General features: G+C 51.0%; 3 protein-coding genes across 3 annotated transcripts; all 3 read right to left on the reverse strand.

Moving 5' to 3' along the window:
- Positions 1 to 999: 999 nt before the first annotated feature.
- On the reverse strand, positions 1000 to 2122 carry LOC137802393 (protein TsetseEP-like; the record flags this gene model as incomplete). Its single annotated transcript, XM_068600197.1, has 1 exon — positions 1000 to 2122. A coding segment is annotated over one exon (780 nt), but the record flags the coding sequence as incomplete, so codon positions are not given.
- cfl2 (cofilin 2 (muscle)) lies at positions 2116 to 4921 on the reverse strand. Its single transcript, XM_068600605.1, has 4 exons — positions 4763 to 4921; positions 3094 to 3401; positions 2621 to 2697; positions 2116 to 2423 (listed from the first exon to the last, which is right to left on the reverse strand). Exons 1-4 carry the CDS (start codon positions 4763 to 4765, stop codon positions 2311 to 2313), a joined length of 501 nt encoding a protein of 166 aa, XP_068456706.1. The 5' UTR covers positions 4766 to 4921; the 3' UTR covers positions 2116 to 2310.
- Positions 4922 to 6340: 1419 nt separating this feature from the next.
- On the reverse strand, positions 6341 to 23682 carry baz1a (bromodomain adjacent to zinc finger domain, 1A). Its single transcript, XM_068600484.1, has 29 exons — positions 23178 to 23682; positions 22251 to 22520; positions 21987 to 22136; positions 21670 to 21777; positions 21481 to 21568; positions 19002 to 19124; positions 18673 to 18894; positions 18502 to 18597; positions 18292 to 18430; positions 18043 to 18174; positions 16670 to 16990; positions 16391 to 16556; positions 15925 to 16068; positions 15780 to 15853; positions 15029 to 15093; positions 14720 to 14950; positions 14175 to 14400; positions 13948 to 14078; positions 13678 to 13832; positions 13279 to 13406; positions 11924 to 11995; positions 11407 to 11489; positions 11119 to 11283; positions 10433 to 10644; positions 10201 to 10353; positions 9901 to 10055; positions 9509 to 9693; positions 9286 to 9373; positions 6341 to 7590 (listed from the first exon to the last, which is right to left on the reverse strand). The coding sequence occupies exons 1-29, from the start codon at positions 23288 to 23290 to the stop codon at positions 7418 to 7420; spliced, it is 4368 nt and encodes a 1455-aa protein (XP_068456585.1). The 5' UTR covers positions 23291 to 23682; the 3' UTR covers positions 6341 to 7417.
- Between the last annotated feature and the right edge of the window lie 1452 nt (positions 23683 to 25134).

A 25134-nucleotide genomic window follows, 5' to 3' on the forward strand; every position in this document is an offset into this window, starting at 1 on the left:
CCAAGCTCACGAATTGCACCCAAGCTGCTGTGTACCGGGTTAAACGTGCCGGATATATTATTTTTAAAGAGCTTCTAAATATCTGTGTGAACAAAAACGTGACTTACTGACCCTCCAGTCACTAGAGGGTTAACCCTGAGATCCACTAGTCTATTGGATCACAGGGATAACTTCTCTATTGGATCTCAGGGTTCAGGGATGACCCTCTAGTGACTAGAGGGTCATCCCTGAACCCTCTAGTCACTAGACTCTAGTGACTAGAGGGTTCACCCCTCTAGCGGATCACAACGTCTCCTTGTGTGGACGTGGTGATGGACACAGAAGCATGCAAGTCTATAAATAGCAGCAGGAGGATCAGATTCTGCAGCTGAGTCACTCTGCTTCTTTAACTTCAGTTGCAGGAAACCATAACCTGTTCTGGTCTCACTGGGTTTTATCATAGAGATGTTCTGATGGACTGAAACATCTGCTGATCAAGTTGTTCATATATATATATATATATATATATATATATATATATATATAAAAATATAAAATCTCATTAGATTCTAGTTTGTAATGGTTCACCTGGAGTTCAATAAAGTCATGCTGGGTGTTTTGTCCTACTGGACTTCATACTGGTTCTCGTAAGATGATAGTGGTTCTTCTGAAGTTCTTGTGAGATTACAATAGTTTTTTTTGGGTTCTACTAAGATTATAGTGGTTCTGAACTTATATTGGTTCTCATTGGGTTTATACTTCACAACCCTTCTACGAGGTCTGGCTCTATCAAGGTTCTACTGTGTCACACTGGAGTCGTGGTTGTTCCCCTGTTTACTGAGCACATTCACTAGAACATAGGTACTGTATTGGGGTTCTGCGTGTGTCACACTGGTTCTTGTGAGGTTCTCAGTGTTCAGAACATTTTCACTCAGAGGTCTTCCAACCTGTCTGGTCAGTGGGAACGACCTGCGAGTGGAAGCGCTCTGATTGGTGGAAGCAGAGACGAGGCAGGACGCGTCAGATCTGCCACAGGCATTTATTGTAAAGTGGCTTCATGTGATCTCAGAAACAACGTTCCTCTTTAAGGCTCCAGATGTCGTCGTGTTGTTGTTGTCTCTCAATGCTTGGGTCAAATCTGCTTCCTGTAGTGTTTCTTTAGAAAATAAAAGTGCACTCTGACTGGTGTGACGGTTACATTCAAACTGAAAGTAAGGCGACGACCAAGCGGCTAGAACGAGCTGGCGTGACGAGGTGGACCTGCAGGTTTAAGTCCCTCCTCCTCTCCCGGGTGCATAGTAACAACGAGTGTGCCTGGTGTCAACATACCGGAAGAAACAACACGTTACAATAATAAATAAAGTCATATGGAAAAAGCGTCATGACCCGTGTGCTGCAGGAGGCGGAGCTTCGCTCGCCTCCGACACGCGTGGCTGCTTCTTTCACATGGACTGTTTGGCAAAACTCTGGCTGTGAGCGACACGACCGTCCTGGGGTTCGGTGAGGGGTCACTTCTAGGGTTGGGTGAGGGGTCACTTCTAGGGTTGGGTGAGGGGTCACTTCTAGGGTTGGGTGAGGGGTCACTTCTAGGGTTGGGTGAGGGGTCACTTCTAGGGTTGGGTGAGGGGTCACTTCTAGGGTTGGGTGAGGGGTCACCTCTGGAGTTCGGTGAGGGATCACCTCTGGAGTTCGGTGAGGGATCACTTCTGGGGATCGGTAAGGGGTCACTTCTGGGGATCGGTAAGGGGTCACTTCTGGGGATCGGTAAGGGGTCACTTCTGGGGATCGGTAAGGGGTCACTTCTGGGGATCGGTAAGGGGTCACTTCTGGGGATCGGTAAGGGGTCACTTCTGGGGTTCGGTAAGGGGTCACTTCTAGGGTTCGGTAAGGGGTCACTTCTGGGGTTAGGTAAGGGGTCACTTCTAGGGTTCGGTAAGGGGTCACTTCTGGGGATCGGTAAGGGGTCACTTCTGGGGTTCGGTAAGGGGTCACTTCTGGGGTTCAGTAAGGGGTCACTTCTGGGGTTCAGTAAGGGGTCACTTCTGGGGTTCAGTAAGTGGTCACTTCTGGGGTTCGGTAAGTGGTCACTTCTGGGGTTCGGTAAGGGGTCACTTCTGGGGTTCGGTAAGGGGTCGTGGGTTCGTTAGGGGTTATTTCTGGGATTCAGTAGGTCATCTGGCAACAAACTGGGAGGTGTTTGCATATCATTATGTTAATAAGATCTCCTTGATGTTGGACAAAAAGCAAAAGAAACAAAGCAAAAGGGTGGTGGTCGGTGGTCAGGGGCTTCGGTCCAGATGGCACGGCGGTTGGCTTGGCTCCGCTCCACCATCACAGCGGCTTACCCTCCAGAGACACCACCACGTTCCCACCAAGCTTCTCCGCCAGCGTGGCACGGTCCTGGATGTCGTCCAGCCCGTTCACCTGCCACTCATGTTTAATACCTGAGGGGACACACCTGAGGTCACCGAGAGACGACACACACCACACCTGAGCTCCACCCATAACACCTAAGCTCCACTTATAACACCTAAGCTCTACCTACCTCACCGGAGCTTCACATGTAACACCTGAGCTTGACCTCGTGGTTAGGAAAGGACACATAGGCACCGCATGACCTCACACAGGTTACATGACTCACCTGTAAACTTCTTCTTGATGGCGTCTTTAGAGCTGGCGTAGATCATCTTGCTCTTCAGCGGAGCGTTCTCTGGAGCCCTGAAACCAGCAGAGACTATCAACAGGATCCACGACAGGAGGTGGACCAGGTTTCATGACAGGCAGTGGACCAGGATCCAGGAGGCTCAGAACTCATGTTTGGAACCTTTACACTATGAACTAACTTTTAGTTGAGTGCATCAATCAGGAGAGACAGACAGACAGAGAGAACTAGTACCAGCACCGGGAACAGCAGCAGAACTAGGACCAGGACCGTAACTAGGACCAGCATCAGAACTAGTACCAGAACTAGCACCAGCATCAAAACTAAGACCAGGTCAGGATCAGATGGAGTCACTTACTACTCCAGTCCTGCAGAACTAAAGGTCTACGGGTCTAAGCCTAAAACCAGGTGTGGACCAGGACCTGAGCATACGGATCAGGAAGTGCCCCTACCAGAAGATGAAGACCAGGTCCTCCTTCTTGGACTCGTTGGTCTCGTAGGTGGCGTCATACAGGGCGTAGCGGCAGTCGTTGGGGGGCAGCAGCTTGACGAAGCAGGCGTAGGGGTCCTCCACAGAGTCCCCGATGTCGCCAACCAGGATCTGCTTGCCCTCCTCCACGATGATCTTCTTCCTGTCCTCGCTCAGGCAGAACAGAACCGCCTTCTTCCTCTTCTTCACCTCGTCCTGCGACGAAGACTTCCTCACCTTCATGTCGTTGAACACCCGGATGACCTCATCGTTCACGGTCACGCCTGACGCCTGATTGGTCGACAGGAGACATGTGACTTAGTGACGATGCAGTACAGTACATGAGATAGGGATATAAATATATCCCTATCTATCTATCTATATAGATATCTATCTATCAATCTATCTATATATATATATATATATATATATACATCTCTATGTCTATATATATATATATATATATATATATATATATATATATATTGCTCTCTCTCTATATATATATATATATCTCTATGTCTATATCTCTCTCTCTCTATATATATATATATATCTCTATGTCTATCTCTCTCTCTCTCTCTCTCTCTCTATATATATATATATCTCTGTCTATCTATATATATATATATCTCTGTCTATCTATATATATATATCTCTCTGTCTATCTATATATATATATATATATCTCTCTGTCTATCTATATATATATATATCTCTCTGTCTATCTATATATATATATATATATATATCTCTCTCTGTCTATCTATATATATATATATCTCTGTCTATCTATATATATATATCTCTCTGTCTATCTATATATATATATATATATCTCTCTGTCTATATATATATATATATATATATATATATATATATATATATATATCTCTGTCTATCTATATATATCTGTCTATCTATCCGTAGCACTTGCCTTCAGATGAGAGGCGTTTCAGTTAAGCAGTATCTAATGGCGTCCAATCTAATCTATTAATCTATCTGTATCTATATATCTCTCTGTCTATATATTTATATATATCTATATCTATAGATATATATGAGACACACACACTAATGCCTTCAGGCCTCCAGACAGAGAGTGACTCTGCAAGTATGAACCGAACTAGACCAGACTCCTGGGGCTAGTTCGGGTCCAGCTGGTCTCAATTAGTCCGGGTCCGGCTGGTCTCGGTTAGTCCGGGTCCAGTTGGTCTTAGTTTGGGTCCAGCTCGTCTTGGTTAGTTCGGGTCCAGCGGGTTTCGGTTAGTTCGGGTCCAGCTGGTCTCGGTTAGTTCGGGTCGGGCGGTGAGTCCCGGCCGGGCCGGTCAGCCGGGCCAAGATGGCCGCCCCGGGCCACACGGCCTGGGAGGGGGGCAGGGCAGGCCCGGCCCGGCCCGGCACGGCACAGGCTAGAGCAGATACCCGTCCGGTACCGTCGGCAGATCTAAGCCCGTTACCGGGACACGGGAGTGACGTCAGCACAGAGTAACGGAGCGCCTAACTAACGGGAGCGGCGGCCATGCTAGCTAACATGCCGCTAATAACGGGCCAGTGCGGACCCGCGTGGACGCGCGTGGACGCGCGTGGACCCGCGTAGACTCGGACCACAAGACCACCACGAGACCACCACGAGCCCGGGAAGTTCTTACCATGTTGTCCCGGGGTTTGTCCGCTGCGACGCCGGCTGATAGGGCTTCTCTCCGGGGTGAGGGAGCGGGGAGTGTGGCCGAAGCAGAAGGGGGAGGGAGAGAGAGGAAGGAGGAGGGAGAGAGAAGGGGAGGGAGGGAGAGGAAGGAGGAGGGAGAGAGAAGGGGAGGGAGGGAGAGGAAGGAGGAGGGAGAGAGAAGAAGGAGGAGGGAGGGAGAGAGAGGAGGAGGGAGAGAGAAGAAGGAGGAGGGAGGGAGAGGAAGGAGGAGGGAGAGAGAAGGGGAGGGAGGGAGAGGAAGGAGGAGGGAGAGAGAAGAAGGAGGAGGGAGGGAGAGAGAGGGGGAGGGAGAGAGAAGAAGGAGGAGGGAGGGAGAGAGAGGGGGAGGGAGAGAGAAGAAGGAGGAGGGAGGGAGAGAGAGGAAGGAGGGAGAGAGAAGGGGAGGGAGGGAGAGAGAGGAAGGAGGAGGGAGAGAGAAGGGGAGGGAGGGAGAGAGAGAGAGAGGAAGGAGGAGGGAGAGAGAGGGGGAGGGAGGGAGAGAGAGGAAGGAGGGAGAGAGAAGGAGGAGGGAGGGAGAGAGAGAGGAAGGAGGAGGGAGAGAGAGAGAGAGGAAGGAGGAGGGAGAGAGAGGGGGAGGGAGGGAGAGAGAGGAAGGAGGGAGAGAGAAGGAGGAGGGAGGGAGAGAGAGAGGAAGGAGGAGGGAGAGAGAGAGAGAGGAAGGAGGAGGGAGAGAGAAGGGGAGGGAGGGAGAGAGAGGAAGGAGGGAGAGAGAAGGGGAGGGAGGGAGAGAGAGGAAGGAGGAGGGAGAGAGAAGGGGAGGGAGGGAGGGAGAGAGAGAGGAAGGAGGAGGGAGAGAGAGAGAGAGGAAGGAGGAGGGAGAGAGAAGGGGAGGGAGGGAGAGAGAGGAAGGAGGGAGAGAGAAGGGGAGGGAGGGAGAGAGAGGAAGGAGGAGGGAGAGAGAAGGGGAGGGAGGGAGGGAGAGAGAGAGGAAGGAGGAGGGAGAGAGAGAGAGAGGAAGGAGGAGGGAGAGAGAAGGGGAGGGAGGGAGAGAGAGGAAGGAGGGAGAGAGAAGGGGAGGGAGGGAGAGAGAGGAAGGAGGAGGGAGAGAGAAGGGGAGGGAGGGAGAGAGAGGGGGAGGGAGAGAGAGGAAGGAGGGAGAGAGAAGGGGAGGGAGGGAGAGAGAGGAAGGAGGAGGGAGAGAGAAGGGGAGGGAGGGAGAGAGAAGGGGAGGGAGGGAGAGAGAGGGGGAGGGAGAGAGAGGAAGGAGGAGGGAGAGAGAGAGAGAGGAAGGAGGAGGGAGAGAGAAGGGGAGGGAGAGAGAGAGAGGGGGAGGGAGGGAGAGAGAGGGGGAGGGAGAGAGAGGAAGGAGGAGGGAGAGAGAGAGAGAGGAAGGAGGAGGGAGAGAGAAGGGGAGGGAGAGAGAGGAAGGAGGAGGGAGAGAGAGAGAGAGGAAGGAGGAGGGAGAGAGAGAGATAGAGAGAGAGAGCGGAGGTGGGGGGGCTAGGGAGGGAGAGACCTGAACCTGGTTCAGGTCTATAGTTGGACCTGGTTCAGGTCTTTATCAGGACAATCAGACAGCAGCTGGTTATAAAAGTGAATTTATTTTATTGAACAAACAGGAAACTTCTATCATTCATAAATAAAGCCAACGCAGAACTAAATAAATACGCAGCGGCGGCTCCAGTGTACACACACACACACACACACACACACACACACACACACACACACACACACACACACACACACACACACACACACACACACACACACACACACACACACACACACACACACACCACAGAAGAAGAACGCATCAAACACAATGAGCTGAAAGCAGAAGAACTGAACACAAACTACAGATCAGAGGCTCAGGTTTCCCTCTTAAAGGAACAGTGCACCTATTTATCTTCTCTTTCATTAAAAACTATTTCACGTCTGGCGTTCGCTTTCAAGCTAAGCTAAGCTAAGCCTTATTGCACACGCGAGTGTGACTGTTCCTTTAAGGCTGAGAACAGTGAGAACCTCACGACTATCATTTATTCTTTTATTATTTATTCTTTCATCGTTATCACAAAAGAAGATTACGTCTAATCTGGAGGAGCCTGAACCCTTGTTGCCACGGTGACGCTCTGCCGCGTGGGAGAAAATCATTTTCATTAAAAATTTTACTTTTGTCCCTGAGAGAAAACAAACGGCCTGATGGGAGTTATTCAAAGAGCTGGTGAGGAGGTGAACTTTGTTTAGTGGTTGTTACTTTTCTAACCGAGTGGACAGGAAGTCTGCTACGTGTCCACCAACAAGGACAGGAAGTAAAGACCAGAAGGTCAACAGGTCAGAGGCCACGCAACGTGTCTGCAGTACCATGAACTCAAAGAGGAGGAAGAGGTCATGTGATCACACGGTCATGTGGTCATGTGGTCTTTCCGTCTCCAGTGAGCTCCACAAACATGGATCTGGTTCTGGTCGGCGTCAGGTGACCCGTCTGAGGAGGTTTGTTCCTGTTGGACTTCATGACCTTCATGTTGGCTATGAACGGTTTTGATTGTCACGAGGAGGTCAAAGGTCATGTAGCAACCCATCAGTCCGTGAGGAGGGCCCTCATTTCTGGACCAATGAGCAGAGAGGACGGTGGTGAGGTCACACAGGTGCGTTCGGGTCAGTGTCGGGAGCGCTTGGCCGCCGGAGCGCTGCGCTCCGATAGGCCGAGCCTGCCGAGCTCCGCATGGAAGAACTGCTGCAGCCGATGCCCCGCCTTCGCCTCGCTCGTGTGCCGAGGGTTGTACTGGAGGCAGTTGGAGAACATCAGGTCCACGTCGCACACAAACTCACCTGCAGGGACACAAAGTACATTTCATTCAGCTGAAGCTTTTGTCCAAAGAGACTTACAATTACTGCATTCAACCACGAGGACAAACTCACACCAACAAGAATCAAGAAAGAACTATTTTTACAAAAGATGTGGAGACTTCCTGCTGTCAATGAGGAGCTCGTTCCACCATCGAGGAGTCAGCAAGCAAACATCCAAGACTGTGTGAGCGTTTAGCTCGCAGTGACGGAGCTACAAGCCGATTGGCTGAAGCAGTAACGGAGCTACAAGCCGATTGGCTGAAGCAGTGACGGAGCTACAAGCCGATTGGCTGAAGCAGTAACGGAGCTACAAGCCGATTGGCTGAAGCAGTAACGGAGCTACAAGCCGATTGGCTGAAGCAGTGACGGAGCTACAAGCCGATTGGCTGAAGCAGTGACGGAGCTACAAGCCGATTGGCTGAAGCAGTAACGGAGCTACAAGCCGATTGGCTGAAGCAGTAACGGAGCTACAAGCCGATTGGCTGAAGCAGTGACGGAGCTACAAGCCGATTGGCTGAAGCAGTGACGGAGCTACAAGCCGATTGGCTGAAGCAGTGACGGAGCTACAAGCCGATTGGCTGAAGCAGTGACGGAGCTACAAGCCGATTGGCTGAAGCAGTAACGGAGCTACAAGCCGATTGGCTGAAGGCGAGCGGTGCGAACAGGCTGGGTTGTGAGGTTTGACCATGTCCTGGATGTAGACCGGACCGTGTCCTGGATGTAGACCGGACCGTGTCCTGGATGTAGACCGGACCGTGTCCTGGATGTAGACCGGACCGTGTCCTGGTTGAGACCGGACCGTGTCCAGGATGTAGACCGGAACTGATCTGTTCACAGCACAGTACCAATGTTTTGAAGTGGATGTTGCAGCCATGGGAACCAGTGAAGGGAGCGGAGGAGTGTGAGTTTGTAAAGAGGCTGACACCAGCAGGTAGACCTGCCAGGAGGGAGTTACAATAATCAAGGTGTTCCTGGCAGTCGGGTGACTCGTGCTGCTACCTGTGCTGCAGATTGGGGAAACGAGAGGATCAGCCGGGTGTCATCAGCATATTTTGGTATGGTGATGACAAAGAGTTTGTGTACAGAAAGAAGAGGAGAGGACCCAGGACGGAGCCCTGAGGGACCCCAGGAGTGAGAGGACCCAGGACGGAGCCCTGAGGGACCCCAGGAGTGAGAGGACCCAGGACGGAGCCCTGAGGGACCCCAGGAGTGAGAGGACCCAGGACGGAGCCCTGAGGGACCCCAGGAGTGAGAGAGAAAGGTTCTGACACAGATCCTCTCCAAGTTACCTGGTAAGTGAGGTCATGAGGTAAGATGAGAAGAAAGAGAGCAGAGTCTGAGATACCAAGGCGAGAAGAGATGAGGATCTGGTGGTTCTTTATCCTCCGAGTCTCCAATGAAAGACTCCTGTGTCTTTATCCAACGAGCATTCACTGAGGCTAAAGCTGACGTGTGAGACCAGGACCTGGTTCTGCACCAGAGTGGAGATGTTCGCTGTATTGACTCGTTAGTGGAAGGAACTACTGGGCTCAGGACAATAGCAGGTCTTCCCTTTAATCAGTGAGGTTTAGGTTTGACAAGAATATGTCACAGGGAAAGACAAAGACAGACAAACTCACCTGCAGGGACACAATTGTGTGTGTGTGTGTGTGTGTGTGTGTGTGTGTGTGTCCTCACCTGCTGTCTGATATTCACAGTTGTTGACTTTCTCTCTGATGGTGCTGAGAGCGATCGGCTTTTTGATGATGTCATAGTAGTCAGGGACCTACAGACAGGTAAGTTAAAGGCAGGTAAGTTACACACAGGTAGACAGGTGTGTACACGTGTGTCCAGGTGTCGACACATGTACCTGTGTGTCCAGGTGTCTACAGCGTACCTGCGTCCAGGTGTGTATATATACCTGAGTCCGGGACACCAGCTTCTTGAAAGGCCAGCTGTCTTCATGCCGGACGAGCTCCACCGTCAGCTGCTCGCAGGCCGACAGCTCGTGGACGCCGTAGTTCCTGCCGGAGGAGCGCCGGCTGGACGAAGAGGCAGAGGATGAAGGGGGGAGGAGCCTGGAAGGCTTGGGAGGCGGAGCTACATCTGGGGGAGGAGCAGAAGGAGAGGTCACTGCAGTTGGTTCCTGGTTTTATAGGCGATGGTCAGCATCCAGCTCGGGAACCAACAAGAAGCTTCACTTCCTGGTTCCACATTCTAATCAGGTCACATAAACCAGCCTTCATCTGGTCACCTGACGGCAATTGTTACATGTTGATTACCTGTCGGCAGGTTCAATGATTGGTCGTTTACCTGTTGGCGGTCTCTTACGGGGCTCCGTCGGACCCAGTGAGGTTTTGGTGTCACTATTTGGTGCCAGGATCTCGTGGCTCAGACGGGCGCTGACGCGACTCCCAGAACGGGCTGGAGGTTTAGCTGTGGGGGGCGTGGCCTTCTTACCTGAGGACCTGCGATTGGATAGAATCTGGGATCAGGCCTACAGTAAACTGGGACCAGGTCTACAGTAGTCTGGGACCAGGTCTACAGTAGTCTGGGACCAGGTCTACAGTAGTCTGGGACCAGGTCTACAGTAGTCTGGGATCAGATACTAACTTTGAGGCGGATGCGTTTTTCCCCGCTGAGGCGGGCGTGCTGTTCTTGGCAGTGGCCGGTTGACCTTTGGGTGTTGCCTGTTGACTTTTGCTTTTCGGGGGCGGGGCCTGCTGACCTTTACCTTTCGGGGGCGGGGCCTGGTTTTTCTTGGTTCTGCAGAGATTTGGCGAGGGGAAGCTGTTCAAGACGGATCTCACTGTAAATGAACGATGTTGAATATTTCCACACTTACCTCACGACTGCTTCATCCTCTTCTGACTCCTCTTCTTCCTCCTCCAAATCCTCCTCTTCCTCCGACTCCTCTTCTTCATCATCGTCATCATCATCTTCCGGCTCCTCCTGCTCCTCCTCTTCATCGACAGAAGAGCGCTGACGGGATGGGAGGCGGCTTGATCTCTGTTTGGGTCGACAGTCTGGACAGAACCAGTCCCCTTCTGGAACCGCCTGAGACAAGCAGACATGTGTTAATGTTAGCATGAAGCTAATGTAGAGCCTAGAGGCAGAGCCTCAGTGGGTGTGGTTACGCACCTTGAGGCGGGGCCTCAGGCAGTGGGTGTGGTTACGCACCTTGAGGCGGGGCCTCAGGCAGTGGGTGTGGTTACGCACCTTGAGGCGGGGCCTCAGGCAGTGGGTGTGGTTACGCACCTTGAGGCGGGGCCTCAGGCAGTGGGTGTGGTTACGCACCTTGAGGCGGGGCCTCAGGCAGTGGGTGTGGTTACGCACCTTGAGGCGGGGCCTCAGGCAGTGGGTGTGGTTACGCACCTTGAGGCGGGGCCTCAGGCAGTGGGTGTGGTTACGCACCTTGAGGCGGGGCCTCAGGCAGTGGGTGTGGTTACGCACCTTGAGGCGGGGCCTCAGGCAGTGGGTGTGGTTACGCACCTTGAGGCGGGGCCTCAGGCAGTGGGTGTGGTTACGCACCTTGAGGCGGGGCCTCAGGCAGTGGGTGTGGTGTCCTCGGTCACAGCCGTCACACAGCAGCATGTTGTCAGCGTCTCCTTTGCGTCTGCAGATGCGGCAGCGAGCGTTGAGGACGGAGCGAGACCAGAGGACGCTTCTCTCCAGACTGGACAGGTGAACGAACACCTGGACACAAACATCAGCTCGTCAACCCCACACACACGTACGTACACACACACACACACACACACACACGCACGCACGCACACACACACACACACACACACACCAGGAGGAGAGCGTTCTGACCTGAGACAGACTGGAACACGTCTGGAGAGACTCCCTCCAGCGCTCCAACACGGTCTTACTGATCCGACCTCCATCACTGCCGTCTGAAGACAGACGAGAAAGAGAGACACAGAGAGAGACAGACAGGCAGACACAGAGAGAGAGACACAGAGAGAGACAGACAGGCAGACACAGAGAGAGAGACACAGAGAGAGACAGACAGGCAGACACAGAGAGAGAGACACAGAGAGAGACAGACAGGCAGACACAGAGAGAGAGACACAGAGAGAGACAGACAGGCAGACACAGAGAGAGAGACACAGAGAGAGACAGACAGGCAGACACAGAGAGAGAGACACAGAGAGAGACAGACAGGCAGACACAGAGAGAGAGACAGACAGGCAGACACAGAGAGAGAGACACAGAGAGAGACAGACACAGAGAGAGAGACACAGAGAGAGACAGACAGGTGTAAGGTGAGATTCTGGCTCTCCACAGCGTTCCTGAGAGCAGGAGAGGAAACGGTATCAGGTCCTACCTTCACTGGTCTGGTCCTCGTCCCTCCTCCTGGTCTTCTTGGTCTTCTGGTCTCTCTTGGCGTCCTCGTCCCCTGAGAGCAGACACACATGAAGATGAAGAGGAAGAAGACCTGGTCACAGTTTCCATGTGTTCCTGACCCCAGGTGATCTTCCTCTAAGTTACTCATTGCTCATGAACACAAACGCATCATCTCAGCTTCAGTAAGGCCTCTGCTAGACGAGAGCTGCACCCCGCAGCCCCTCCCACCCCTGAAAGTATGAGCTGTTCTAAAGTATTAATGCATCATTAAAGTATTAATGTATCATTAAAGTATTCATGCATCATTAAAGTATGAGCTGTTCTAAAGTATTAATGCATCATTAAAGTATTAATGCATCATTAAAGTATTCATGCATCATTAAAGTATTAATGCATCATTAAAGTATGAGCTGTTCTAAAGTATTAATGCATCATTAAAGTATTCATGCATCATTAAAGTATTAATGCATCATTAAAGTATTCATGCATCATTAAAGTATTCATGCATCATTAAAGTATTCATGCATCATTAAAGTATTCATGCATCATTAAAGTATTCATGCATCATTAAAGTATTCATGCATCATTAAAGTATTCATGCATCATTAAAGTATTCATGCATCATTAAAGTATTCATGCATCATTAAAGTATTCATGCATCATTAAAGTATTCATGCATCATTAAAGTATTCATGCATCATTAAAGTATTCATGCATCATTAAAGTATTCATGCATCATTAAAGTATTAATGCATCATTAAAGTATTAATGCATCATTAAAGTATGAGCTGTTCTAAAGTATTAATGCATCATTAAAGTATTCATGCATCATTAAAGTATTCATGCATCATTAAAGTATTCATGCATCATTAAAGTATTAATGCATCATTAAAGTATTCATGCATCATTAAAGTATTCATGCATCATTAAAGTATTCATGCATCATTAAAGTATTCATGCATCATTAAAGTATTAATGCATCATTAAAGTATTCATGCATCATTAAAGTATTCATGCATCATTAAAGTATTCATGCATCATTAAAGTATTCATGCATCATTAAAGTATTCATGCATCATTAAAGTATTCATGCATCATTAAAGTATTCATGCATCATTAAAGTATTAATGCATCATTAAAGTATTCATGCATCATTAAAGTATTCATGCATCATTAAAGTATTCATGCATCATTAAAGTATTCATGCATCATTAAAGTATTAATGCATCATTAAAGTATTAATGCATCATTAAAGTATTCATGCATCATTAAAGTATTCATGCATCATTAAAGTATTCATGCATCATTAAAGTGTTACAGCATCATGTGACTCACCCAGAGGAGCTTTGATGAAGCGCCGCTCGATGCCGTGCTCGATGTGAGCGAGCGCCTGAGCCAGAATCCCAACAGAGCTGCTGACCGGCTGAGGAGTCACACAGGACTCAGTCCTCAGGTCCTGCAGCCTGAGAGGCAGAGATGCAGATGCAGAGACACAGATGTAAAGACACGGAGATGCATAAGATCTGGATCGTTGACTCAAACACATTAAAGACAGGAAGCTGGATCAGAACTCAATGACAACCAATCACAGCCCTGCTTCCATACGGGGGCGTGTCCTAGAGCTCACAGGTACGTCCACCTTGCAGTGGAGCAGCACGGCGTCCTCGTCGTCCCAGCTGACCTCAGAGCAGCTTCAGGACCAACAGAGACTGAATGCTTTCACAAGAGCCCCACCTGACGGTGCACCTGTCTCTGGCTCTCAGGTGAGCAGGTGAGTCCACCTCCATGAGTTCCACTCGTCCGTTCATCCCTCCGTTCTGTCTGCCGGCACACAGCAGCTCGTAGTTTCCTGCTGCCAGCGCAGAGCGCCACACCTGTCTGTCCATCACCTGAGCACAGAGGAGAGACAGGTGAGTCTCTCCTCTGTGCTCACCAGGAGTGAGTGAGTGAGTGAGTGAGTGAGTGAGTGAGTGAGTGAGTGAGTGAGTGAGTGAGTGAACGAACCTTCAGGGTTCCCAGGGTTCCCTGGTGGATCCGGTCCTCGATGTCCAGCAGCAGGTCTCTCAGTCTCCCCTCCATCAGAGTCTCAGCTGCAGAGGTGCATTCTGGGACAGATCGGGACGACTCCAGGTCATCTGGACAAACAGGACAGGTGAGTGATGACAGACCCTGTGTGTGTGTGTGTGTGTGTGTGTGTGTGTGTGTGTGTGTGTGTGTGTGTGTGTGTGTACCTGAGAGGCGGTACTTGTTGCGCTCGGCGCTCTGCAGCAGCAGGGTGAGGCGCTCTCTCTCCTGCAGCAGCGCCTCCTTCAGGCCGCTCTCTCGGTGGCCTCTGGGGTTCAGGGCCTCGATCAGCTGGTCCAGCTCCTCCACGGAGGCGTAGAAAGACCATTGGTTGAGACGTTTGACTGGCGGCCCACAGGAGTGGTGGGGGGCGGGGCTTGAGCCAGCGCTGTCAAAACGTACAATTAGAAACACGTCCCAACACCTGAGCTCCTGAACGACCCACCTGGACCGAAACAACCCACCTCCTCTCTGTGTGCTCCTCCTGCTCCTCCTTGACCCCATGCTCCTCCTGCTCCTCTTTGACCCCATGTTCCTCCTGCTCCCCCTTGACCTCCTCCTCCCCCTTGACCTCCTGCTCCCCCTGCTCCTCTTTGACCCCCTGCTCCTCCTGCTCCTCCTGCTCCCCCTGCTCCTCCTGCTCCCCCTGTTCCCCCTGCTCCCCCTGTTCCCCCTGCTCCTCCTTAACCCCCTGCTCCTCATTAACCTCCTGCTCCTCCTGCTCCTCCTTGACCCCCTGCTCCTCCTGGAGCTCGTCCTCCACCTCGGTGGCCGGTCTGCGTGGCTGCAGCATGTCCTCCGTCAGGCCGAAGCCGTCGTCTTCTACGAACAGGGCGGGGCTGGAGGGGAGGAGCCAGTAGCGGCGGTACAGGCGGTCTCGGCCCAGCGGCAGCAGGCAGGTGCGGGCCGCCGCCCTCTGGATCCGCTCCTGCAGCTCTCGGACCTGCGGCGCCAAGGAGACGCTACGATGAGCACCGGCCCACTGCGCCGCTTCTCCGCTCACCAAAACACCAGCGCTCACCTTCTCCTGCTCCTCCGCACTCAGGGGGTCAGAGGTCGTCTGAAGGTCACTCTGGTCCACTTGAGCTGGAGGAGACAGGAGGAGAGGAGACACTCAAGAGGAGACGAGGAGACACTCAGGGGGAGACAAGGAGACACTCAAGAGGAGACGGGGAGACACTCAAGAGGAGAGGGGGAGACACTCAAGAGGAGAGGGGGAGACACTCAAGAGGAGACGAGGAGACACTCAAGAGGAGACGAGGAGACACTCAGGGGGAGAGGGGGAGACACTCAGGGGGAGAGGGGGAGACACTCAGGGGGAGAGGGGGAGACACTCAGGGGGAGAGGGGGAGACACTCAAGAGGAGAGGGGGAGACACTCAGGGGGAGAGGGGGAGACACTCAGGAGGAGAGGGGGAGACACTCAAGAGGAGAGGGGGAGACACTCAAGAGGAGAGGGGGAGACACTCAAGAGGAGAGGGGGAGACACTCAAGAGGAGAGGGGGAGACACTCAAGAGGAGACAAGGAGACACTCAAGAGGAGAGGGGGAGACACTCAGGGGGAGACAAGGAGACACTCAAGAGGAGAGGGGGAGACACTCAGGGGGAGACAAGGAGACACTCAAGAGGAGAGGGGGAGACACTCAGGGGGAGACAAGGAGACACTCAAGAGGAGAGGGGGAGACACTCAAGAGGAGAGGGGGAGACACTCAGGGGGAGACAAGGAGACACTCAGGGGGAAAGATTGAGGTCAGACTGCAGGTTGTTTGTTACCCTTCATCTTCTTGCTGCTGGATGAAGAGCGTTGCTCCTCATCTTCCTCAGTGAGTTGCTCTCCAGGAGTTTCTCTGCAGACAGAAACAACACGATGACCTTGAGCCCAACAAAGAAGGAACCAAGGAGACATGATGAGTCCTACCTGTTGAGTCCTCTCTTCACTTCCTGCTCCCTCATCCTCACTTCCTGCTCCCTCATCCTCACTTCCTGCTCCCTCATCCTCACTTCCTGCTCCCTCATCCTCACTTCCTGCTCCTTCAGCTTCTCCTCTTTCCGGAGACGGACCCTGAAAAAGAGAAACGATTCCACCCATTTTATTCATTTCATTACGTGTGTGTACAGTGTGTGCAGTGTGTGTACAGTGTGTGCAGTGTGTGTGCAGTGTGTGCAGTGTGTGTGCAGTGTGTGCAGTGTGTGTGATGTGTGTGCAGTGTGTGCGATGTGTACAGTGTGTGTGATGTGTGTGTGATGTGTGTGCAGTGTGTGTGCAGTGTGTGTGCAGTGTGTGTGCAGTGTGTGTGCAGTGTGTGTGCAGTGTGTGTGCAGTGTGTGTGCAGTGTGTGTGCAGTGTGTGTGCAGTGTGTGTGCAGTGTGTGTGCAGTGTGTACCTGTGAGCAGCCTCCTCTCTGCCTCTGCGGTGTTGTTCAGCTCTGATCTCTCTCACTTCCTGTCTGGCTGACCTCTGGTCGTCCACACAGTCTTCTATCAGCTCTCTGCTGGAGGTCAACGTGAGCAGCTTCCCCACCAGAGCCTGCAGGATGCTGAGCTTCTCCTCTGCGCGCACACACGCACACACGCACACACACACTATTACTGATTGGCCGGCTCCCCCCGCCCCCCCCCCCCCCCCCCCCCCGGATGGCCGGCTCCCCCCCCGATTGGCTGACCTGGCCTCAGGTCGTACACGGCGGTGCAGGTGAGCCTCCTCAGCAGCGCGGGCTGGGCCAGGTGCAGCTGGACACACGGGTCGTCCATCGGCGTGAAGCCGCCCTGCTTCTGATAGCGGAATTTGGCGTTGCCGTGGTAACAGTCGGCGCCGGACGCCAGGATGTGCAGCCGCAGGATCTCGGACAGCGTGCAGGAGTCCAGGTCCAGCTGCTTCAGACCAGAACCCTGATGCAGCGGCGCCCACGAGGCCGCCAGAGACGCCACGGCGCTGAGCGCCGAGGGCGTCGCATCACAGTCCTCCTCCAGCGCCTCGGGCAGGTCTGCACAGGACACACAGTACACACTGAAGTACACACAGAAGTACACACAGAAGTACACACAGAAGTACACACTGTAGTACACACTGTAGTACACACTGTAGTACACACAGTAAAGGTTTAAGTTGGAGTAGACTGGACTTAAGAACCCTGAGATGGGGCTCGTTGCAGAGAAACGTTCTCTAATCTCCTGACTCTATCTCTAAGGCTGAGCCCTACAGAGGAACCTCATGTCCTTACTCTATCTCTAAGGCTGAGCCCTACAGAGGAACCTCATCTCCTTACTCTATCTCTAAGGCTGAGCCCTACAGAGGAACCTCATCTCCTTACTCTATCTCTAAGGCTGAGCCCTACAGAGGAACCTCATCTCCTTACTCTATCTCTAAGGCTGAGCCCTACAGAGGAACCTCATCTCCTTACTCTATCTCTAAGGCTGAGCCCTACAGAGGAACCTCATCTCCTTACTCTATCTCTAAGGCTGAGCCCTACAGAGGAACCTCATCTCCTTACTCTATCTCTAAGGCTGAGCCCTACAGAGGAACCTCATCTCCTTACTCTATCTCTAAGGCTGAGCCCTACAGAGGAACCTCATGTCCTTACTCTATCTCTAAGGCTGAGCCCTACAGAGGAACCTCATCTCCTTACTCTATCTCTAAGGCTGAGCCCTACAGAGGAACCTCATCTCCTTACTCTATCTCTAAGGCTGAGCCCTACAGAGGAACCTCATCTCCTTACTCTATCTCTAAGGCTGAGCCCTACAGAGGAACCTCATCTCCTTACTCTATCTCTAAGGCTGAGCCCTACAGAGGAACCTCATGTCCTTACTCTATCTCTAAGGCTGAGCCCTACAGAGGAACCTCATCTCCTTACTCTATCTCGAAGGCTGAGCCCTACAGAGGAACCTCATCTCTTACTCTATCTCTAAGGCTGAGCCCTACAGAGGAACCTCATCTCCTTACTCTATCTCGAAGGCTGAGCCCTACAGAGGAACCTCATCTCCTTGCTCTCTTTTAAGGCCGAGTGGTCATGATGAGGAGTCTGAGTGAGTGTCTGACCTTCAGCCTGCTCTTTGGCCACGTCCTCCTGCTCCTCGTCCAGAGCCTGAAAGATGGCCGACAGGAAGAAGAACAGCAGCTCACAGAGAGGCCCCTCTGGATCAGAGCCCACCAGAGCCTCTTCTAGAACCTCTGTGGAGAGAGACAGCGCTGGATGAGGACAAGTTCAGTCAGAACCTGGAAACATGACCAAAGGAACCCTGCCAGGGCCCAAGCGGTCCTGGTCGAGTTGTGACAGTGTGTTCTAACCCAGAGATACTCCGTCGGGGAACTCGTCCTTCAGGGCGAAGGCCTCGCCGAAGGCCCGCAGGAACTCCAGAACCATGAGCGCGTCCCCAAAGAGCTGGGCCGGAAGACGAGTCCTCACTGGAACCGGGCTGGGCAGCTCCTGGTGGAACCAACACGTCGGTTCAGAGGAGAGCGCTGTGGAGCAGACGGGTTTGTGGTGCGTTCACTGACCTTCAGGTCTTCACACTCCATGTCTTCTCTGGGTTTGTTCCACAGTTTCAGTCGCTCAGCATATTTCTTCTTCTCCTCCTTCAGCTTCTCTCGTTCCTGTAAATCACCCCGACTTTAAATACTGTATCTAAAATAATAATAATGGATCATCTTCATAACTGTGAAACGCACTCTGTCCTTCTCCAGCTTCCTGCGCTCCTTCTCCTCCGTCCTCCTCTGCTTGTCCTCCTCAAACTTCCTCCTCTGCTCCTCCCTCTCCCTCCTCTTGCTCTCCTGCACGTCCTCCTTCTCTTTCTTCAGCCGACTCCTGTCCTGCGCTGCAGCCGCCATGTCCTCCTTCTGCTGCAGCAGCCTCAGCTTCTCCTCCGCCGCCGCCTTCACCCAGGAGGAGCTCTGTGCGCACACACACAATCACTAACATTAATCACACTCTTGTCTGATTACCTGCTATAACATGTCACATTAAACATGACCAGGTACATCATCATCATCACTCTCACCTGAGCAGTTGAGCCACGCCCCCCAGCTTTAGAGGCGGGGCTGAAGGGGAACTGGGGCGGTTCATCAGGGAAGAACTGAGAGAAGCTTTGTTCAGCCAGCCGGTACTTCATCACTGTGGAGGGCTGAGAGACAGGAAGTGACATCAGCCAACAGGAAGTGACCACGAACATCAAGATTCATAGTTTTGATACAAAACATCTGATATCTAATAAACATCTGAAATTATTATATTGATCATTATTCATTGATGTTACTCGTTTCTTTGTGCTGCTGAAACTACTGAAGCATCCACTGAGGAGGGAGTACTACCACAAGTACTACCACCACGAGTATTATCATCAGGGTACTATCGATAGGGTACCATCATCATGGTGGTGTAGTATGGTGTAGCATCATGGTGGTGTAGTATGGTGTAGCATCATGATGGTGTAGTATGGTGTAGCATCATGATGGTGTAGTATGGTGTAGCATCATGGTGGTGTAGTATAGTGTAGCATCATGGTGGTGTAGTATGGTGTAGCATCATGATGGTGTAGTATGGTGTAGCATCATGATGGTGTAGTATGGTGTAGCATCATGATGGTGCAGTATGGTGTAGCATCATGATGGTGCAGTATGGTGTAGCATCATGGTGGTGCAGTATGGTGTAGCATCATGGTGGTGTAGTATAGTGTAGCATCATGGTGGTGTAGTATGGTGTAGCATCATGATGGTGTAGTATGGTGTAGCATCATGATGGTGCAGTATGGTGTAGCATCATGATGGTGTAGTATGGTGTAGCATCATGATGGTGCAGTATGGTGTAGCATCATGGTGGTGTAGTATGGTGTAGCATCATGGTGGTGCAGTATGGTGTAGCATCATGGTGGTGCAGTATGGTGTAGCATCATGATGGTGTAGCATCATGATGGTGTAGTATGGTGTAGTATCATGGTGGTGCAGTATGGTGTAGTATCATGATGGTGTAGTATCATGATGGTGTAGTATCATGGTGGTGTAGTATGGTGTAGTATCATGATGGTGTAGTATGGTGTAGCATCATGGTGGTGTAGTATGGTGTAGCATCATGGTGGTGCAGTATGGTGTAGCATCATGATGGTGTAGTATGGTGTAGCATCATGATGGTGTAGTATGGTGTAGCATCATGATGGTGCAGTATGGTGTAGCATCATGATGGTGTAGTATGGTGTAGCATCATGATGGTGCAGTATGGTGTAGCATCATGGTGGTGTAGTATGGTGTAGCATCATGGTGGTGCAGTATGGTGTAGCATCATGGTGGTGCAGTATGGTGTAGCATCATGATGGTGTAGCATCATGATGGTGTAGTATGGTGTAGTATCATGGTGGTGCAGTATGGTGTAGTATCATGATGGTGTAGTATCATGATGGTGTAGTATCATGGTGGTGTAGTATGGTGTAGTATCATGATGGTGTAGTATGGTGTAGCATCATGGTGGTGTAGTATGGTGTAGCATCATGGTGGTGCAGTATGGTGTAGCATCATGATGGTGTAGTATGGTGTAGCATCATGATGGTGTAGTATGGTGTAGCATCATGGTGGTGCAGTATGGTGTAGCATCATGATGGTGTAGTATGGTGTAGCATCATGATGGTGTAGCATCATGATGGTGTAGTATGGTGTAGCATCATGATGGTGTAGTATGGTGTAGCATCATGATGGTGTAGCATCATGATGGTGTAGTATAGTGTAGCATCATGATGGTGTAGTATGGTGTAGCATCATGATGGTGTAGTATGGTGTAGTATCATGATGGTGTAGTATGGTGTAGTATCATGATGGTGTAGTATGGTGTAGCATCATGATGGTGTAGTATAGTGTAGTATCATGGTGGTGTAGTATGGTGTAGCATCATGATGTTGTAGCATCATGGTGGTGTAGTACGGTGTAGCATCATAGTGGTGTAGTATGGTGTAGTATGGTGGTGGTGCAGCATCATGGTGGTGTAGTATGGTATAGTATCATGATCGTGTAGCATCATGATGGTGTAGTATGTTGTAGCATCATGGTAGTGTAGTATGGTGTAGTATCATGGTGGTGTAGTATGGTGTAGTATCATGGTGGTGTAGTATGTTGTAGCATCATGATGGTGTAGTATGTTGTAGCATCATGATGGTGTAGTATGGTGTAGTATCATGATGGTGTTGTATGGTGTAGTATCATGGTGGTGTAGTATGTTGTAGCATCATGATGGTGTAGTATGGTGTGGTATCATGATGGTGTAGGATGGTGTAGCATCATGGTGGTGTAGTATGATGGTGGTGCAGTATGGTGTAGTATCATGGTAGTGTAGTATGGTGCATCATAATGGTGGTGTAGTATGGTGTAGTATCATGGTGGTGCATCATCATGGTGGTGCAGCATTATGGTGGTGCAGTATCATGGTAGTGTAGTATGGTGCATCATCATGGTGGTGTAGTATCATGGTGGTGCGTCATCATGGTGGTGCAGCATCACCTTGAGGACGATGGTGCCGTTCTGGGGCTCACAGTGCTGCTTGAACAGCAGCTTCAGCTTCTCTTTCGACACGCTGGCCTTCCTGCGACTGAACGTCAGAGAGAGTGTTACGGCTCAGACGTCTCACTCTGCTTCAGGTCATGAAACCAGAGTCTGATGACGCAGCGTGTGATGATGTCACCGCCTCACCTGATCTGATTGGCTTTCACAGTGAACTGCTGCGTGTGTTCGGCGGTGATCATCCTCACTGTGTATTTAAAGACGGACGGACTCAGAGGCTTCTTCTTCTTCTTCCTGCTGAGACACACACACACACACACACACACACACACACACACACACACACACGCACACACACACACGAAACTTTTAAGAAGAACAGACTTTATTATTCTACATATTACCCACAATGCAACTGTCCCTCACCAAAGCTAATGCGTGTGCAGGTTTCGACCCCAAAAGGAGCGGATGACCTTTGACCTACAGACGACCTTTGACCTACTGACCCTTGGCCCCGTGCTGAGGGACTCTGGAAGGCTTTGGCCTCCTCGTCGCTGTCACTGATGACGATGGTGTCTTCTTCTTTGGCGGCTGGTTTGGGTCGGCCGTTAGCGCTGGAGTGAGGAGCATGAACCTGCAGGACCTCACACACATGTCTGACACACACACACACACACACCAAACCTTTTTAGTTCAGTCATTTCTCCTCCTCCTCCTTCTCCTCCTCCTCCTTCTCCTCCTTCTCCTCCTTCTCCTCCTTCGCCTCCTACCTGGCGGCGTTGACGTCCACGGTCTCCCCGGGGAAGAAGCGGTCCTTGGCAAAGGCGTAGACGTCCTCACAGAGCTCTGACAGCCTGCAGCGCTGGCTCATGGCGGCGAGGTGCAGCAGTGGCAGCAGCAGCGCCGGAGAGAAGCTCTGCAGGCTGAGGCGGGCGCGCCGCTCGCTGTCCACCGCCTCCAGGTACGTGAGGCCAGCCCGGCCCGTCAGAGAGCAGCTCCACACCAGGCTGTTACACAGGATGGTCCGCTCGAAGAACTCACTGAGGACCCGAGACCCAGAGTGAGACCAGCAGGACCCAGTAAGACCCCAGCAAGACGCCAGCAGGACCCAACCAGGAACCAGCAATAACCCCAGCAAGACCTCGCCAAGACCCACGAAGACCCCACCAGGACCCAGTCAGGACCCCACCAAGACGAGTTTAGGACCCCATAAAGATAAATGTAGCTCACCTGTTAGCAAGCTAACTTAAGTTAACATTACACCAGTTAGCTTGCTAACTTAAGCTAACATTGCACCAGTTAGCTTGCTAACTTAAGTTAACATTACACCAGTTAGCTTGCTAACTTAAGCTAACATTGCACCAGTTAGCTTGCTAACTTAAGCTCGCATTACACCTGCTAGCTAGTTAACTAACGCTAACATTACACCTTTCCAGAACTAGCAGCTACCTGCTGAGACAACTTTAGTACAGTTCCCCTTTAGTCCGGGAGTTCACCTTTAAAAAGGAGCTGCAGGTAGACAGACAGACGGGCAGATAGACAGACAGGCAGGTGGGTAGACAGACAGGTGGGCATACAGACATACAGACAAGTGGGCAGACAGACAGGTGGGCATACAGACAGACAGGTGGGCATACAGACAGACAGGTGGGCATACAGACAGACAGGTGGGCATACAGACAGACAGACAGACTCACTCATAGCTCCGGAACACCTCGTGGGTGATCTTGCACAGGAACACCTCCTCGTCGGGCCGCAGGTCTTCTGGAGCTCTCTGGCGGGTGAAGGCTCTGCGGTGCAGGAGCGGCATCTCGGGACTCTTTGGGGGGAAAGAAAAGAAAAAAGGAGGGAAACCGGGTCACAAAGAAGCGAACCCGAGACCCGGGCCAGCGGGTGAACGGACCCGACGCCCGTCCTCGCGAAGATCGAGCCTGGGCGGGAAGAGCCGGGGAGCGCGCGGGTCTTTGGGTCTTTGTTAGCCGGCCCGCATGGAGCTGCTCCCGGACTCCTCACCGACACACAACGAAGACTCGCATCCCAGTTCTCAGGGGCCACGGCGGGAAACCCAGCAGCGGAGGACTTCAGCGAGCGGCGTTTAGGAAGGACAACCCGCGGTCCGAAGCCGCGAAGAAGAAGGAGAAGTTGTAGTAGAAGTAAAAGAAGAAGAAGTCCCGGGATGAAGCTGAAAGCGGCTCAACTGGCGGCTTGTTGACCAAGTTTTCATCCCCTTCAAGGACCCTCGCGAAGCTGGGAAATCACGACGCTCCGCTGTTCCGTAACTAAAAAAAGTTTCTTCTTCTTCTTCTTCTTCTTCTTCTTCTTCTTCTTCTTCTTCTTCTTCTTCTTCTTCTTCTTCTTCTTCGTGTGTCGTGTTTAATGACGAGTTCTGTTTACTTAGAAAATGTGTTTGAGCTCGTCAAGTTGGAAATAGATAAAATACAATTTACTTTTACTATTAATAAGGTTTCACATGATTAGTTTGATCCAAATATCATAAACAAGGTGTGTTGTTTCTATTCAGGGGTGAACTATATAGGATTATAAATATACGCATATAAACAGAAACTCTCTCTCTCTCTCTCTCTCTCTCTCTCTCTCTCTCTCTCTCTCTCTCTCTCTCTCTCTCTCTCTCTCTCTCTATATATATATATATATATATATATATATATATATATATATATATATATATATATATATATATATATATATATATATATATATATTTACTGGTTCAGTAACTGATTCTGAAAAAAAAAAGAGAAAACAAACATGTTGCTTCGTGTGTTTCCGAGCGTTGGTGAGACCCGTGAACGCAGCTCACTGAATGAGTATGTGGGCGGGGCTTTACTCTACTCCTCGTGGTCGATTGGTCCGCTATCCCGCCGCTCGTCCGCTACCAGCCAATGGCTGTCCCAGAAATGGTCCCGGTGACGTCGTCGGAGTGCGCTGCAGGAAGCGGGGACGTGATGACGCGATGTGAGTGACAGCAGGAGGCGACGCGTCATCAGAGTTTTATTAAGAAAACATGCACAAACGTTTCATGTCTCCAATTACAGATTTACTTTAACAATAATATGATGAACAATTAAATAAAATACAGAGATATTAGGAATAAAAATACAATTACCAAATAAATAAATCACATGTCAAATGAAGTCAAAGCTGTGAGGTTCTTCAGTCAAACTGGTTTATTCTGAAAGGTCAGAAGATAGACTCCTGTTTCTAACATTGCAGAACTACTGGAACTCAGGCCCAATCCCAATGTCCCCTCTGAACCCTGACCCCTGAATCCTAAGGCCTGACCCCTGAACCCTAACCCCTGAGGCCTGACCCCTGAGCACTGGGACTGGCCCAGCGATATATTAACTAATTTAACTGTATTAAACAAACTTAAACTTTTAACTCTCTTCCTTTCTGCAGCTACACTTTAAAAAAAAACAAAAAAACATACACTTTTATTAATCCCCTTGGGGAAATTCTTCTCTGCATTTGACCCGTCCTTGATGAAGGAGCAGTGGCCCTGTGAGGCGCCGGGGAGCAACGAGGGGTTAAGTGTCGTGCTCAGTGACACTTCAACTGTGGCGGGACTGGGTATTGAACCGGCTACCTTGCGGTAACAGGACGACCGCTCATCCCCCTGAGCTACAGCCGCCT

Source organism: Clinocottus analis, unplaced genomic scaffold, assembly GCF_023055335.1.
Source record: "Clinocottus analis isolate CAN_PGR_092001 unplaced genomic scaffold, fCliAna1.0.p SCAF_5, whole genome shotgun sequence".
Taxonomy (NCBI): Eukaryota; Metazoa; Chordata; class Actinopteri; order Perciformes; family Cottidae; genus Clinocottus; species Clinocottus analis.